The sequence below is a fragment of the Pristiophorus japonicus genome, chromosome 10, assembly GCF_044704955.1.
Source record: "Pristiophorus japonicus isolate sPriJap1 chromosome 10, sPriJap1.hap1, whole genome shotgun sequence".
In the NCBI taxonomy this organism is placed as follows: domain Eukaryota; kingdom Metazoa; phylum Chordata; class Chondrichthyes; family Pristiophoridae; genus Pristiophorus; species Pristiophorus japonicus.
Genome location: NC_091986.1, coordinates 49,409,299 through 49,424,014, shown reverse-complemented (window position 1 = coordinate 49,424,014; position 14,716 = coordinate 49,409,299). Strand labels below are relative to the sequence as shown.

General features: G+C 46.1%; 1 protein-coding gene across 2 annotated transcripts in view; it reads left to right on the top strand.

Moving 5' to 3' along the window:
• cars2 (cysteinyl-tRNA synthetase 2, mitochondrial) overlaps window positions 1–14,716 on the top strand; it is a 144,570-nt gene that overhangs the window by 94,013 nt on the left and 35,841 nt on the right. Inside the window, exon 15 of one of the 2 annotated variants that reach the window (XR_011595645.1) lies at window positions 9,957–10,037. Coding sequence is in view for 1 of the 2 variants with exons in the window: in XM_070891806.1 (XP_070747907.1) it covers window positions 9,957–10,214 (258 nt within the window). In the remaining variant the exon portion in view is untranslated. Of the gene's footprint in view, window positions 1–9,956; window positions 10,215–14,716 lie in introns of those variants that run through there. The other variant, XM_070891806.1, reaches the window with a different exon arrangement.

Genomic DNA, 14,716 nt, shown 5'->3' with positions numbered 1-14,716 from the left:
TATCAAATGTGGAAATGACTGGTGTAGTTACACGTTGCAGGTCTTGGGCCTTCTGTTGCGACATCATTTGAAAGGTATTGAATATTGTTGTTTGTTTAAATAATTTGGGCTTTTCTTTCACTAATCTTTCTCGAATTCTGTAGACCTGCAATATTTCTTCTTCACTTATGAAGCTTAGTTGCTCTAAGGCATCAATTAATTCTTGACCAAGATTGATTGCTTTGTCAATCGGCACTTTTTCGACTTGATCACAGGCATCATCATCATCCTCACTGCTTTCATCCATTTCTTCTGGATGCAAAACCCTCTGCATGATTTCTTCATCTGTCACTGCATGCACAATGGGAGTGCTATGTCTCAAATAAAGCAACGTGACTGAGTACTGTAGACTTGAGTAAATGTGACTTAAGTCTCTTTATTCTGACTCCAGAGTGCCGGCACAGCATGGGAGGCCTGCTTATATGCGGTGCTCCCAAGGATTGCTGGGATCCCTTGGGACTTCAACAGATGCGCCCTCTGGCGGTGGTAGAATGCTGGTTATAAGCTGTTGCATACATAACATCACTTCCCCCCCCCCCCCCCCCCCCCCACACCCTGCCCCCGCAAAATCAATAGTACACTTATTTACAGGGTGAGACGATCTGGGGCTTTCTGCTTCCTAGTCGATCCGTCTCGGTACAAACACAGGTGCAGGTGAGTTGGTTGGGCCTTCGCTGGGCTGCCCTGCTGGCGATGATGAGTTCAGCTTCGTGCTCAACCGTGATGTTGGTTGCCACGTGTGTGTGTGTGTGTGTGTTGGAGGGTCGAAGTTTGTGGTGTCCTCTTCAGGTTGCTCGTGGCTGGCTGTGAGTCGTAGTTTGGTTTGGTCCAAATGCTTTCTGCAAGTTAGTCCATTTGCAAGTTTGACCTGAAACACCCTACTCCCTTCTTTGGCTACGACAGTGCCAGCAAGCCATTTGGGACCATGTCCATAGTTGAGTACAAATACAGGGTCATTGACTTCAATATCGCGTGACAAATTTGCGCGATCATGGTACATGCTTTGTTGATGCCGCCTGCACTCGACATGATCATGGAGAGCAGAGTGGACTAGAGAGAGCCTTGTTTTGAGTTCCCTTTTCATGAGCAGTTCGGCAGGGGGATCCCTGGTGAGCGAGTGGTCTTGCGCGGTAGTTGAGCAGGACTCGGGACAGGTGGTTCTGCAGGGAGCCTTCCGACACGCGTTTCAAGCTTTGCTTGATGGTTTGGACTGCCTGTTCTGCCTGGCCGTTAGATGCGGGCTTGAACGGGGTAGATGTGACGTGCTTGATCCCATTGTGGGTCATGAATTCCTTGAATTCAGCACTGGTGAAGCACGGCCCATTGTCGCTGACAAGGACATCAGGCAGGCCGTGCGTGGCAAACATGGTTTGTAGGCTTTCGATGGTGGCAGTGGACATGCTTGCAGACATTATTACACACTCAATCCATTTTGAATAAGCATCCGCAACAGCCAAGAACATTTTGCCTAGAAACGGGCCAGCGAAGTCAACGTGGATCCTAGACCATGGTTTGGAGGGCCATGATCACAAACTTAGTGGTGCCTCCCTGGGTGCATTGCTAAGTTGAGAACAAGTGTTGCATTGGCACACACAAGACTCCAAATCTAAGTCGATGCCGGGCCACCACACATGGGATCTGGCTATAGCTTTCATCATTACTATGCCTGGGTGGGTACTATGTAGGTCGCGTATGAACGTTTCCCTGCCTTTCTTTGGCAAAACCATGCGATTACCCGACAAAAGACAGTCCACCTGTATGGACATTTCGTCATTGCGCCGCTGGAACGGCTTGATCTCTTCATGCATCTCCGCTGGGACGTTGGACCAGCTCCCATGGAGGACATAGTTTTTTTTTTTACAAGGGACAGTAAAGGATCCTGGCTGGTCCAGGTCCTGATCTGGCAGGCCGTAATGGGTGACACTTCGTTTTCAAATGCATCCATCACCAAGAGCAAGTCTGCAGACTGTGCCATTTCCACCCCGGTGGTGGGCAATGGTAGCCGACTGAGAGCATCAACGCAGTTCTCTATGCCTGGCCTGTGGCGAATTACATAGTTATATGAAGACAGCGTGAGCTCCCATCTTTGGATGTGAGCAGAGGCATTGGTATTAATACCTTTGCTCTCGGAGAATAGTGATATGAGCGGCTTGTGGTCAGATTCTAACTCTAACTTAAGCCCAAACAGATACTGGTGCATTTTTTTCACCCCGTAAACGCATGCCAGAGCTTCTTTTTCAATTATACTGTAGGCCCTTTCGGCCTTGGACAAACTCCTGGACACATAAGCGACTGGTTGCAATGTACCCGATTCGTTTGCTTCTTGTAACACACACCCAACCCCGTACGAAGATGCACCACAAGCTAGCACTAAACGTTTACATGGGCCATACAGAACAAGCAGTTTTTTGGAACATAACAAATTTCTGGCTTTCTCAAAATCAGTCTCTTGTGATTTCCCCCATACCCAGTCATCTCCCTTGCGTAGCAACATGTGTAGAGGTTCTAGCAAGGTGCTTAACCAGGGTAGGAAATGACCAAAATAATTGAGTCCCAGGAACGACCGCAGCTCCGTCACGTTCTGTGGTCTCGGTGCGTTCTTGATGGCCTCTGTCTTGGTGTCGGTGGGTCTGATGCCATCTGCCGTGATCCTTCTCCCTAAGAACTCGACCTCTGGCGCCAGGAAAACACACTAGAGCGTTTCAACCTGAGTCCCACACGATCTAGCCGACTTAGAACCTCTTCCTGGTTCTGCAAGTGTTCGATGGTGTCCCGACCTGTGATCAATATGTCGTCCTGGAAAACCACAGTGCGCGGAACTGACTTTAGCAGACTCTCCATGTTCCTTTGAAAAATAGCCGTGGCCGATCGAACCCCAAACGGTTTATTGTAGATGAACAGACCTTTGTGCATGTTGATGCAGGTGAGGTCTTTCGAAGATTCCGCCAGCTCCTGCGTCATGTAGGCCGAGGTCAAGTCCAACTTGGTGAACGTCTTCCCTCCTGCCAGCATCGCAAATAGGTCATCTGCCTTGGGTAGCGAGTACTGGTCCTGCAGCGAAAAACGGTTAATCGTTACTTTATAGTCCCCACAAATTCTGACCGTGCCATCGCCCTTGAGAACCGGAACAATCGGACTGGCCCACTCGTTGAACTCCACCGGTGCGATGATGCCCTCTCGTTGCAGCCTGTCTAGCTCGATCTCCACTGTCTCTCGCATCATGTATGGTACCGCACGTGCCTTGTGGTGGATTGGTTGTGTACCGGGAACCCAGTGGATCTACACCTTCACCCCAGAGAAATTTCCGCTGCCTGGCTCGAACAGCAACGGGAACTTGCTCAAAACCTAGGCACATGAGGCATCGTCGACGGACAAAAGCGCTTGGATGTCGTCCCAGTTCCAGTGGATTTTTTCCCAGCCAGCTTCTGCCGAACAGTGTGGGGCCATCTCCTGGTACAATCCATAGTTCGTGCATCGCTCCATCACAGGAGACTTTTACTGCTGCACTGCCAATTACAGGGATCAGCTCTTTAGTGTAAGTTCTCAACTTGGTATGAATAGGACTCAGTTTGGGCCTGTGTGCTTTGTTACACCACAGCCTGTCGAAGGTCTTTTTTCTCATGATAGACTGACTCGCACCCATGTCCAATTCCATGAAGACTGGAATTCCGTTCAGTTCAACTTTTAACATGATCGGTGGACATTTCGTGGTGAAGGTGTGTATCCCGTACACTTCTGCGTCCTCGGTTTGAGTCTTGAATTTAGTTTGATCCGCCATGGATCGGTCTTCCTCTGCAACATGGTGGTTTTCAGGGTTTGCAGCTCGTCTGCACATTCGCTGGAGGTGTCCCATTGTTCCACAGCCTTTACATGCATAGTGTTTGAAACGGCATTGATGGGCTTGATGATCACCTCCGCAGTGCCAACAAGGTATTAATTGACTCGCATTCACACTTGATGGTGGACTCTTAGTCATCTGAGGTCGTGCAGCTGCAGGCGTGTACGTTCTGTTATATGCATTCCTGCCTGAAAACGATGTTACTTTGTGTACAGTACTTGCCGATGCATCTTTTATGCTGCGAAATTTGTTTGGTGTTATCGCTGGTGGACATATATGCTTGGGCTATTGTTATGGCTTTGCTCTGGTTCGGTGTTTCAACAGTCAATAGTTTGCGAAGGATAACCTCATGGCCAATGCCAAACACAAAAAGGTCTCTTAGCATTTGCTCCAGGAATCCACCGAATTCGCAATGTCCTGCAAGGCGCCTTAGTTCGGCGACGTAGCTCGCCACTTCCTGGCCTTCAGACCGTTCACATGTGTAAAATCGATACCATGCCATCAGAACGCTCTCCTTCGGATTTAGGTGCTCCCGGACCAGCGTACACAGTTCTTCATACGATTTTGTTGTTGGTTTCACCGGAGCAAGAAGATTCTTCATGAGGCCACAGATTGTTGCCCCGCAGACGGTGAGGAGGATCGCCCTTCGTTTGGCAGTGTTCTCATTCCCTTCCAGCTCGTTGGCCACGAAGTATTGGTCGAGTCGCTCCACAAAGGCTTCCCAATCATCACCTTCTGAGAATTTCTCCAGGACACCAACAGTTCTCTGCATTTTCGCGTGATGGTTCGTTATCTATTACTCGTCGCCAGTTGTTATCTCTCAAATAAAGCAAGGTGCCTGAGTACTGTAGACTTGAGTAAGTGTGACCTTAGTCTCTTTATTCTGACTCCAGAGTGCCGGCACAGCATGGAAAGCCTGCTTATATGCAGTATTTTTTTATTACAAGTACAGGTGTGCAAACTTAAAGTCGCAATCTGGTTGGGCGAGGTCTGTTCAGCTCTGCTCGGAGTCATGGGGCGTGGCGATCTGATCACGCGGTTGCTGCTTTGGGGAGCTGCAGTGTGCTTTGCAGAGTTTGATTCTGGCCAGGGACTTGCGCGCGGGTGTTCGGTTGGTTCTGGCCAAAGGGACTTGTGTGCTGTGCAGAGTTGATTCTGGCCAAAGGGACTTGTGTGTGCAGACCCAGAAGACTTGGCCTGGAACAGGTAGGATTTGCGTTTTTATTCTTGCAATTTTTGTCACTACAGTATTGGATTTCATTTTTTGACTTTTCACTGGGCCCAGCTACCGGCAGTAACGGTTTGGCAGGGTGTCCGGATTCTGGAACATTTTGCAGATTCTGGACGACCCTGCCACAGATTGTCCCGGATTCCGGAACATTCCGGATTTTGGACACTGCACCTGTATATAAATAAAAGTTGTTGTTAAAATTCTAACTTTTTAAACATTGTTTGAGAGAGCAAATTAAAAATTGTGCCTCTTGCATGGGGAAAAGGCAAACCTGAAATTAAAAAAAATAGAACAATTGTTTTTGAAAAGTTTCTTTGACAAATTTCATACTGCACAAAATTAAAATTAGTTTTGACCCTTAACCTTTGTTTACAGCAATAACACTGTTTAAATCCTAGTTATATCTAATTCCATTGGGTCTAACTTTTAGTGGGGAATTTAGCGTACTGACTGCGGAAGAGCTGAAGTTTTCTCCATTTTCAAGGATTTGGCTGATTGCCGGCTCTGTGGGGGAGGCACAGTACAGCCTGTTTCGGAGCTGTCGGTGACAAACCACAGCTTCAGGATTTCCACAGGTGCCTGCACCAAATTCCGAAGTTGCAGTCAGTTTCAAAGGTGGAATGATGGCGATCGACAGTTCGCCCTCATCCCGATCACAAATTTCGGGCCAATGCCTTCTTTGGCTTGAACTGTAGTAAAAACGCCATGTGCCATAAATATGCAGCAGGATCAGTTCACTGCCTCCCGTTTTCATGAAAGGCCCCTCCTTCCCAGAATGTGGACCTGTTGTTCTCCTTCAAGCATTGAGTTATCTGCTGTGTATCTCTGGCAGTTTCTGCTTCTGCTTCAAATTTCCAGCATTCACGTTTTATTATTTCTTTTTTGACGTCATTGTGAAAGTGATTGCTCAAATTCTAAGGCAGCCCCTTGTGTTTGGTCTCCTGCTCTCACAAGGAGGCAATTGAAATACAGTGACGCCCGAGGCTGTCCCACTGCAATAGGATGGATAAGTGAGTTTCTGATCTTTCCTATGTTTCGAGGAGCCTGAGCTCATTCAATGAGTAAAGTCCGAGGCTTGTGGAGGCCAGAAATACCATCACATCAGCTGCACGGTTTGCTGTTCCGTTGCTAGAGGCCTTGCTGTGGAGAGAGTTAGCCCTGTTGAAGTACAGAGATAAGCTGTCTCCTGGAGCTCTAGATTTGGGCAATCTGACTGACAGGATTACATGGGGTTCTGCCTGGGAGCAGGTACAGCTGAAATGTATTTTAGCAAAATGTTAGTTTCTACATGTTTTATGTTGTGTTGTGTGGTGGCAATTTCAAGGTTTCGTTTTGTCTTTCGTTGGTACGTCTTGTGAACTGCTCCTACTTTATTCATTGTCTACGCACATCCTCCTCATTGGCATTTTTCAAAACAGCTTTCTGTGCTTTTGAACCATATTTTACAAATGTGAAATTTTAAATTGGGCTGTATGCTCCTTTTAGAAGATGATCACAATGTATTATCCTGCTACTAAGAGGGAGCAATGTTTACACTGACCTGTTCCTTTTTAAAGCCACAAAGTCTGTAGCTAAAGATATGCTGGACACAGATTGAAGAGATTTTGCAGATGATGATGCGCTTGTTTTCCAGGTTGGAAGAAGCTGCAGAGTGACAATTGCAATTCTTTCTCCTTTTGTGCGTTTAATACTATTGAATGCGTATCTAAATACTAGATCTATTTTAATGTGTAGTGTAGTGTAGTGGGTCTCCTACGGAGTGGGTTATGGTGAATCGGAGGTTATGCTTATTGTGAGGAGTGCGGTGGGAGGAGGTGAGGGCGTGGTGGTTATGGGTGTTAGAATGTGGCAGGATGGCAGAGGGGCATATGTCCTGTGACGGAATTTGTAAATAAGTTCTGTCCAGCGTTGCAAATGGGTTTTTGATTGGCTCCAGGAAAAGTAACTATGGAGTTCTTTATCCACTGCCATTTGATAAAGAAATATTTAGCATAAAGAAATATTTCTGCATTTTTTGAATTCGCAGAATAAGGAAAATAACACAAGTGCTGAAATCACTCCCTCGGTCTCCGGTTGTTGGCCTGTCTTTCTCGGCCGACATACTCTCGCTGTCTCTGCCAGCAATGCATACTCTCTCGCTGCCGGCAATTCATTCTCTCTCTCTCTCTCTCTCTTTTTCTGGCAATTCTCCCTCATTCTTCTCGCTCTCACTCACACTCTCACTACCGTTGATACCCTCTCTCACTGTCGGCAATATTCTGTCTCACTGCCGGCAGTTCTCTTTCTCTCTCCTGGCAGTTCATTCTCTCTCTCTCTCTCTCTCTTACTGCCGCCAGTTCTTTCTCTCCCACTGCCGCCAGTTCTTTCTCTCTCTCGCTCCCGCTGCCGGCAATAATCTCGCTCCCGCTGCCGGCAATAATCTCGCTCCCAATGCCGGCAATAATCTCGCTCCCACTGCCGGCAATAATCTCTCTCTCTCTGCTGGCGATGCTCGCTCCCTCGCCGCCGGCAACACTGGCTTACTAGCATGTGTGCAATATAGTGTGACACCAGGTTTGTGTGATATTAGAATTGATGAAATACAGTTTATAATTCACTGATATTTATTGTAGCAGGACAATAAATAGGGAAAAATCGTCCAACCCTTGAATACAGTCAGCTCGTCCATCCTCTGATATCTTTGATTCTTTCAGTCATATTTTCTTTCTTTCTCATTTTCTCTTTCTTTTCCTTTCGTTCACATTTGTCATTATCTCGGTGTATATTTCAGATTCTCCTACAACTCCTTTTGTGCAGATCTCTCACCTTTCTCTATTTCCCGCTCCCTCTAAGGCTGTCCACCAAATTTTATCTGTCTTGCTGTATTTTTCTCTTGGTATGTCTGTCTTTCATTGTTTCTGTGCTTGTGTTACTCTTTCTTCCACTTGTAAGCTTTATATACATAATCAAACCAGTCGGATACAGATTGTGACAAACTGTGCAATGCGTTGGTCAGAGCACCTCGTTCCGTTCTGATCCCTGAGGCATTCAGGTTTGATAAAAGGAAGCAGTTTGATTGGATGTTAATTGGTATATTTTTGTAGGGCAAGAGTATTAAGGGATACAGAACAACGGTGGGTAGATGGAGTTAAGATACAGTTCAGCCCTGATTTAACTGAATGACGGAAGAGATTCGAGAGGCTGAATGGCCTGCTCCTAAGTTCCTAACTTCTGTCCAGTGAATTGAACGAGGTTGTGATTGACAAAACCTGAGCCAGTCAGTATGGTTAATGTAACAGAGGACTTGTTTGGTCATATGGCTATTTATAAAGCCTCCAAGGGCCTGAAACGACAGATGTGCACCAGTTGCCAGGCTTTTTAAACTCTCCATAACAAGGAACTTCTCGGATAGACCGTAGATTTATTTGTGGATGAAACTGAGGTGAGTAAAGATGCACTGACTTACTAAAGTACTCAGTTGGCCCTGTCCTCGCATCCTCCCCGCCCCCTCACTTTTATCTACGAACTCTGCCATGAGAGATGTGCTAGATTTAATTAATTTCTCTTATTTACAAACTGCATTCTGGGACAGACGGGATGAACTTCGCTCTGTTCACTGAAAACGCAAAGGAATAATGGCTGGAGAAGCTGGCACTTGGTGTGATGTCTTCCTGACCTTGAGACTGTGATTGGGTAATAGAGTGGACTGAAAGTGACCCTTTGAGGTGTTGTGCTGCTTTTTGACGATGCTCCAACTAAAGCTCAGCATTAAGTTAAGTTTTTTTTTTAAATGTCCCACAATCACTCAGCAAAGCTTTGAATAAATTGTGCCCTCCCTCCCCCTCGATCCCTCCCCCTCGATCCCTTCGTTTGACCCCTCGATCCCTCCGCCTGATCCCTCCACTCGATCCCTTCGTTCGATCCCTCGATCCCTCGACTCGATCCCTCCGCCCGGTCCCTTGATCCCTCCCCCTCCCCCCCCCCCCCCCCCCAACTCGCTCTCGCCGTTTCCCTCCTCACTGTCTTAAGTCTCCTCCCACTTGCTTTCGGTGCTGCGTCTCCCTGCACTGCCCTTTAAGAAAGCGGGTGATGGGGATTACTTGTCATCCTCAGCGTGAGAAACGACTCCAGAAATGGAGTTTTAAAAATATCCACTAAATAAATTCACAATTTTCCTTCCAATTTAATCTTGTAGGTTTTGACTTCCTTCAGTCTGTCACTTGAAAAGGCAGCTGATTAGTTAATGTACAAATATTGCCACCACAGTGAAGGATGATCACAGGCACACGGGAGGTTGTAGATAGGAAGAAAGGTTGGCGAATAGGAGCTTTCTTTCACTGGTTGAGGGAGAATCTAATAGAAATTTTCAAACTTTTGGGGGGGTAAATAGTGAAAGATGTTTTCCACTGGTTGGTGAATCAGTAACGAGGGAGACACATTGCGGATCATCAGTAGAAAAAAAACAGGGAAGTTAGAAGAAATATTTTCACACCGAGGGTTCATTGAACATGGAATACTTGATTGGGAGGGGCAATTGAGAGACTGACATCATTTACAGGGGGATTGGATCAGAATCTGAAAAATAATAATATAAAAGGATACGGGGAGTATAAGAGTTGACAGACCCAGTTGATGAGCTAGCTCCTGCAGAGGCACGATGGGCCGAATGGCCTCCTATCGATTCCATTCTCTGTTTTGGTTTTTCCCTTTACCTCCACTAGTAGTCACAGCTAATTAATCTCTCTGTTTATTAATAGCAGCAGTGATCAGAAGGGAAGCTAGCCGTGTGCAGAGTGTCTTGAACATTGGGTAGCCTCGCTATTGCTTTCCTTGCTCTGGAGTTTTGTTCAGCTTGTTTTGTTTTCCCAGATCCCGGCAGCAGATGGATCGTCAGCGGCCCTTCGCAGTGTTACTGAGCAGCTGGTTGGTTTTCGGCAGGAAGTAAGAAACTATGCCCTGGCAGTGAGTGACCGGGAGCTGGAGTCAAGTGAAGGCAGAGAGATGCCCAAGGAGGAGAAACAGGAGCTGAGGGAAAGGCGGAGGCGGCTGATGATTGAGCGTCAGCCTCTCCTGCAGGCCTGTGATTCGCTGCGGCAGGATCTCAGTGCTCTCGGAATAAATATAAAGGTTAGTGACCACAGCTTGACACCCACTGGTCCATTGGGCTGGTCGTATACAGTCCCGGTGTAACTTCCACACACCACTGTCCACCCGCTTGCTGCCATGTTTCTCATCAATGAGGAGAGAATGAAACCAGAAAAAAAATCGTCCTATAACTTGAACAATGACAAAAGGGTTAAATTACGAGAACAGGTTGCACAGACTAGGCTTGTATTCCCTCGAGTGTAGAAGATTCAGCAGTCATCTAATTGATGTGTTTAAGATGATTAAAGGATCCAATAGGGTAGATAGAGAGAAACTATTTCCTCTGGTGGGGGGAGTCCAGAACAAGGGGGGCACAACCTTAAAATTAGAGCCAGGCTGTTCAGGAGTGATGCCAGGAAGCACTTCTTCACACAAAGGGCAGTGGGAAATCTGGAACTCGCTCCCCCAAAAAGCTGTTGAGGCTGGAGATCAATTTTAAAATTTCAAAACAGAGACTGATAGATTTTTATTATGCAAGAGTATTAAGTGTTACGGAAGCAAGACGGTTAAGATACAGATCAACCATGATCAAATTGAATGATGGGACAGGCTGAATGGCCTCCCTCTATTCCTATATAATAGGCCCGAGGGGCTGAACGGCCTCCTCTCCTATGTATGTGTATCCACACAACATATTGTCAGCACAGGACTTCTCGATGTTGAAGGACTTTCCAAATAAGAACAAAGCATTCATGTATAGCACAGCCGCTGTCACTTTTAGCCTGTCCCTCGTGTCCCACCATTTACAGCCTCACTATTTCCTTTCATCTCTAACATGTAAAGAAGATAAATGCTATATCCCATAGTGTGTCAGAAAAATCCAGCCACCAGACACCCCAAAGTGCTTCACAGCCAAAGAAGTAATTTTGAAATGCAGTCACTGTTGTAATGTAGAAAACATTACATTGTAATGAGTGGCCTCCTGCTGAAGTCAGGAAGCACTTCTTCACACAAAGGGCAGTGGAAATCTGGAACTCTCTCCCCCCAACAATCTGGATGCTGGGGGTCAATTGAAAATTTCCAAACTGAGATTGATAGATTTTTGTTGGGTAAGGGTATTAAGGTTTACGGAGTCAAGGTGGGTAGACGGAGTTAAGATTTAGATCAGCCACGATCTAATTGAAAGGCAGAACAGGCTCGAGGGGCTGAATGTCCTCCTCCTGTTCCTATGTTCCAGTGACAACTTGCATTAGAGTAGTTCCTTAAATGCACCAAAATGACTTAAAGTCCTTCACACAGGAGGAAGTTGGTTGGGTATTAGAGGATTTAGGAGAGAGAGGGAGAGAGAGAGAGAGACAGGCCAAATGGTAGAGGAGTAAGTTGTGGTACACTGCATTCAATACAATGTACAAAGCCTTCATGGTGTTCGATGATTAATGGGCCACAATGCAAATAATACACACTGTACTACAATACACAATGCATAGGCACTTACAGCAAGGGACATGCACTCAATGTTGCATACTGTTGTTGTACTGCACCATACTTTACATTTCTTCCAACTCTTTGTCCCAGAAAGGTTGTGGCCTTACACTGAATTTACTCGTGTGTCGAGCAGGCTGTCTCTGCCCTCTGCTGCCCAAATTAGGGATTGCACCACTGTGATGCTGCGTTGAAACCTGCAGTGCCACTGTTCACCGACAGAATGTCCTTATTGAAACAGGGCTTTCCAGGACGACACTGTCTTTCTGTGGGTTTCTTAGCCATGACGAGGCCAGGGGAGTAAATGCTTAGATTTGTTTGACTGATGCCTTTCAGAAAAGCTTTATTATTCAGAGAAAATTACATTAATTTTGAGAAGCAAGTGTCTTTCTTTCTTGTACGTTGTTTCTCTTTAATAATCATTGGAACATAATGAAGAATAGCTCCATAAAAATTAATTTGCACACAGTTTAAACTCTTTTTTAAAAATAGGGCCACCATGTAATATATATAGCGCCACCCAGTGGACTACGGTGGCACTGCAGCCAATGCTGTCTATAACAATAAAGAGGGAACAAGTCACGTGACTCGGTTTACTTAGAAAATAGGTGCAGGAGTAGGCCATTCGGCCCTTCGAGCCTGCACCGCCATTCAATTAGTTCATGGCTGAACATGCAACTTCAGTACCCCATTCCTGCTTTCTCGCCATACCCTTTGATCCCCCGAGTAGTAAGGACTTCATCTAACTCCTTTTTGAATATATTTAGTGAATTGGCCTCAACAGCTTTTTGTGGTAGAGAATTCCACAGGTTCACCACTCTCTGAATGAAGAAGTTTCTCCTCATCTCGGTCCTAAATGGCTTACCCCTTATCCTTAGACTGTGTCCCCTGGTTCTGGACTTCCCCAACATTGGGAACATTCTTCCTGCATCTAACCTGTCGAAGCCATCAGAATTTTAAACGTTTCAATGAGGTCCCCTCTCATTCTTCTGAACTCCAGTGAATACAAGCCCCAGTCTTTCTTGATAGGTCAGTCCCGCCATCCCGGGAATCAGTCTGGTGAACCTTCGCTGCACTCCCTCAATAGCAACAATGTTCTTCCTCAGGTTAGGAGACCAAAACTGTACACAGTACTCCAGGTGTGGCCTCACCAAGGCCCTGTACAACTGTAGCAACACCTCCCTGCCCCTGTACTCAAATCCCCTCGCTATGAAGGCCAACGTGCCATTTGCTTTCTTAACCGCCTGCTGCACCTGCATGCCAACCTTCAATGACTGATGTACCATGACACCCAGGTCTCGTTGCACCTCCCCTTTTCCTAATCTGTCACCATTCAGATAATAGTCTGTCTCTCTGTTTTTACCACCAAAGTGGATAACCTCACACTTATCCACATTATACTTTATCTGCCATGCATTTGCCCACTCACCTAACCTATCCAAGTCGCTCTGCAGCCTCATAGCATCCTCCTCGCAGCTCACACTGCCACCCAACTTAGTGTCATCCGCAAATTTGGAGATACTACATTTAATCCTCTCGTCTAAATCATTAATGTACAGTGTAAACAGCTGGGGCCCCCAGCACAGAACCTTGCGGTACCCCACTAGTCACTGCCTGCCATTCTGAAAAGTACCCATTTACTCCTACTCTTTGCTTCCTGTCTGACAACCAGTTCTCAATCCATGTCAGCATACTACCCCCAATCCCATGTGCTTTAACTTTGCACATTAATCTCTTGTGTGGGACCTTGTCGAAAGCCTTCTGAAAGTCCAAATATACCACATCAACTGGTTCTCCCTTGTCCACTCTACTGAAAACATCCTCAAAAAATTCCAGGAGATTTGTCAAGCATGATTTCCCTTTCACAAATCCATGCTGACTTGGACCTATCATGTCACCTCTTTCCAAATGCACTGCTATGACATCCTTAATAATTGATTCCATCATTTTACCCACTACCGATGTCCGGCTGACCGGTCTATAATTTCCTGTTTTCTCTCTCCCTCCTTTTTTTAAAAAGTGGGGTTACATTGGCTACCCTCCACTCGATAGGAACTGATCCAGAGTCAATGGAATGTTGGAAAATGACTGTCAATGCATCCGCTATTTCCAAGGCCACCTCCTTTAGTACTCTGGGATGCAATCCATCAGGCCCTGGAGATTTATCGGCCTTCAATCCCATCAATTTCCCCAACACAATTTCCCGACTAATAAGGATTTCCCTCAGTTCCTCCTCCTTACTAGACCCTCTGACCCCTTTTATATCCGGAAGGTTGTTTGTGTCCTCCTTAGTGAATACCGAACCAAAGTACTTGTTCAATTGGTCCGCCATTTCTTTGTTCCCCGTTATGACTTCCCCTGATTCTGACTGCAGGGGACCTACGTTTGTCTTTACTAACCTTTTTCTCTTTACATATCTATAGAAACTTTTGAAATTCGTCCTAATGTTCCCTGCAAGCTTCTTCTCGTACTCCATTTTCCCTGCCCTAATCAAACCCTTTGTCCTCCTCTGCTGAGTTCTAAATTTCTCCCAGTCCCCGGGTTCGCTGCTATTTCTGGCCAATTTGTATGCCACTTCCTTGGCTTTAATACTATCCCTGATTTCCCTTGATAGCCACGGTTGAGCCACCTTCCCTTTTTTATTTTTACGCCAGACAGGAATGTACAATTGTTGTAGTTCATCCATGCAGTCTCTAAATGTCTGCCATTGCCCATCCACAGTTAACCCCTTAAGTATCATTCGCCAATCTATCTTGGCCAATTCACGCCTCATACCTTCAAAGTTACCCTTCTTTAAGTTCTGGCCCATGGTCTCTGAATTAACTGTTTCATTCTCCATCCTAATGCAGAATTCCACCATATTATGGTCACTCTTCCCCAAGGGGCCTCGCACAACGAGATTGCTAATTAATTCTCTCTCATTACACAACACCCATTCTAAGGTGGCCTCCCACCTAGTTGGTTCCTCGATATATTGGTCTAGAAAACCATCCCTTATGCACTCCAGGAAATCCTCCTCCACTGTATTGCTTCCAGTTTGGTTAGCCCAATCTATGTGCATA